The following is a 2,896-nucleotide window of genomic DNA, read 5'->3' on the forward strand; positions in this document are numbered from 1 at the left end:
TGCAAAATTGAAAATCTGAAATTTGGCTCGTTTGACGTTGGCTCTGGTGGTGTTGGTGGACGTCGTGGAGTTGTAGACTTAAACGACAGCAATTCCAGCTCCAATGCTTTGGCTGCTTGATCTGCATTTGAAGGTCTGAGAAAGCCATCTTTTTTGAAGCGAGGATCAACGAGAGTAGCGATGCGAGGAATTGTGCGCGTTTCAAAAGTATCCAGTCTTTCTACTAAGCGTTTCTTAACAAGGTCATATATATCTTTTCCTTCCTGTGTTCGTAACTTTGCATTTAATTGATTCATTTTGTGATGAATCTCGGCAATGACGGGAATCATAAGGGACACAGAAACTTTTGTGTTAGTCGATACCGAAAGAGTCGCTTCCTGAAAAGGTGACAGCAAGTCCGACAGGTCATCCAAGACCTCGAGTTCTTCAGTTGTGATCGGTGAAGGGCCATTTCGCAATTTTAACAATGTCAATGTAACATATTCGTTTATTTGTAAAATTCTTTTGATCATTGCGTGTGCACTGTTCCACCTAGTGCTTACTTCCTGAATTAAGACAAGCGGCTGATTTGTATTCTGGACTTCCTTTAATTTAGCTGTGGCTATTGTGCTTTGCTTGAAGTAAGTGACTATACGTTTGCATTTTGAGATAATACCATTTACTGCTGCCAGTTTTAAAATGTCCTAAGCAAGCAGATTTATTGTGTGTGCCAAACAGGGTAAATGCTTGAAAGCTAATATATCGCACGCTTTTTTCATGGTAGTATCATTGTCCGTTGTAACGGTGACAACCTTCGACAGAAGACCCCACTTAGCCAACATTGAGCTTATTGAGTCTGCGATGTTTTGGGCGTTATGATTTGTGGGGGTAATCAATGGTGCTGTCGATAGCAGTGCAGACGTTAATTTAAAGTTTTCTGTTATATAATGACAAGTGATTGTGATGTAGCCTTCGTTAGCTGCAGATGTCCAAAGATCCGTTGTCAGCCCAACATGCTTAACGGTCTCCAAAGCTGCACGCAACTTAAGGCTTAGCTGTTCATATTCCGTTGGAAGCATCACATCGCGAAAATACATTCTGCTCGGCACCTTGTAGCGCGGGACCGCTTCTTGCATGAGCTCGACAAATCCTTCGTCATCAACGAAACTAAACGGAAGCACGCTTTTAGAAAGCATATTCATCACTTTTTTATCCAGCCTTTTTTTTACATTTGAGTCACTGCCATAGAACGGCTCCTTGTTCAAAAAAATTGCCATCGTTTTAGGCATTGGTTCCTTATCAGCGGTCATGCGACTCGGATGCAAACGCTTAAGATGGTCCAGCAAGTTTGATGTATTGCCAGCTGTCTTAAGATGTTTTCCACAGTAATTGCAAATGCCGTACGCTTTGTCGTTGCTCTTTTTGAAGTGGTCCCAAACCACTGATCGCTCCCTTTTACGCTTTTGTCCTGACTCCGTCTCCACTTCCTCTGTCGGTTCCGCTCCTATTACACCAATAAATAATAAAAGGATGTTACTAAACTGTATGTAATTTAAAATATTCACTAAACAACATAATCAAACTACTACTACTACTACTAGCTACTTTATTTTAAGGCTTGCGCCAAATTTTTGCGGCATTAGTTATTTTTCGCTAATTTAGCAATGTATGTGTGTACATACACATACATGCACACATATCTAAGGGAAGCGTGGGCTTGTAAAGAAGATATATAACTTACTTTTCACGTAATTCTCCATCTTGCCTTCGTCATCCATCAACGTCCACCAAACCACCAACTAGAAATCCTAAATATTATCAACAATTTTGTTAGTTGTTAGAAAATAAATTAAGAAATTAATTGACTTACAATTTGTTCGTCCTGAGCGCAGAGTTGTTAGTGAAAACATCGATGGTGATCACGAACCATCGATGGTTTCGATATTTTGAAAACATCGATGCTATCGATGTGTCACTCGATGTTTCTGCACCTCTACGCCTACCACATTTTCAAGACGTATAATGGCAGCTCACGCCATTGCCAGGCAGTAATCATAATTAGAAGTAAATTTCGAGGCCCTGCCGATGCAGTTCTTGCATCGTTTGGTACGGTTCTGAACTTCGAGATAATCATAAATCGCCTTGACTTTAGATACAGTGACAAGCGCATGTCATTGAACAGGAGCAAGTCACATTGAGGCAGGGCGGCACGCCATGGCTTCAATATTATGATGAGGTTGAAAAGAAACTCACTCTGTTGACACACAAAGTCAACATGTGTTACGATCTAGCCCTAGCTAATGGCTTACGTCAAAAAATTCCGCAAGGATGCGTTGCGAGTATTTATTTCAGGGCTCAAGCGTAGTCTCACAGATCTCCCTTCGGTTCTAGCCCTTGCGCAATAGGTCAAATCAAATCACGAAAGGTAGTATGCGTTCGCGGCTAACTTTGCTAAAAGCCTAGGAGAAAAAGCCCACAGAGCCGAACAGAAGCCTCAGTGGTATGATCAAAAGTAAAACTCGAAACAGTCCAAGTCTCCACATTTTAAGCAGCAACAGGGTCACAGACAAGTTGACCAGACACAGAACAGGTCAAGCAACTCGGACGCATCTGAACCAATGGACATGGACCCGTCCTCGTCCAAATTTCGCCAACAAACGGCGTTTTCAAAGCCAATTCCCCCGGTTTAAGCTGCAAGCATAGTGCGAGCTGAAGACGAATTTGTGCGGATTTGTGATGTTAGTCGCAATGAATTTCTCATCACATGATCACGTTTCAAACGAACGTCGGCGAGTGCAGTCGTGTTTTCTTTTTGTCTTCCTATCGTGCAACGAAAATTAAATAAAAACAAAGCATAGTGCAGTGCAAGCTCTAAACAAAATTACACAGTGGGCGAAAAGACGCTTACAAGAAGAAA

At 41.7% G+C, this 2,896-nt stretch overlaps 1 protein-coding gene across 1 annotated transcript; it reads right to left on the reverse strand.

Moving 5' to 3' along the window:
• Window positions 1-662: 662 nt before the first annotated feature.
• On the reverse strand, window positions 663-1,864 carry LOC132797664 (E3 SUMO-protein ligase ZBED1-like). Its single transcript, XM_060809418.1, has 3 exons — window positions 1,850-1,864; window positions 1,721-1,787; window positions 663-1,483 (listed from the first exon to the last, which is right to left on the reverse strand). Exons 2-3 carry the CDS (start codon window positions 1,755-1,757, stop codon window positions 684-686), a joined length of 837 nt encoding a protein of 278 aa, XP_060665401.1. The 5' UTR covers window positions 1,758-1,787; window positions 1,850-1,864; the 3' UTR covers window positions 663-683.
• Between the last annotated feature and the right edge of the window lie 1,032 nt (window positions 1,865-2,896).

This window comes from Drosophila nasuta, unplaced genomic scaffold (genome assembly GCF_023558535.2).
Source record: "Drosophila nasuta strain 15112-1781.00 unplaced genomic scaffold, ASM2355853v1 ctg16_pilon, whole genome shotgun sequence".
Taxonomy (NCBI): domain Eukaryota; kingdom Metazoa; phylum Arthropoda; class Insecta; order Diptera; family Drosophilidae; genus Drosophila; species Drosophila nasuta.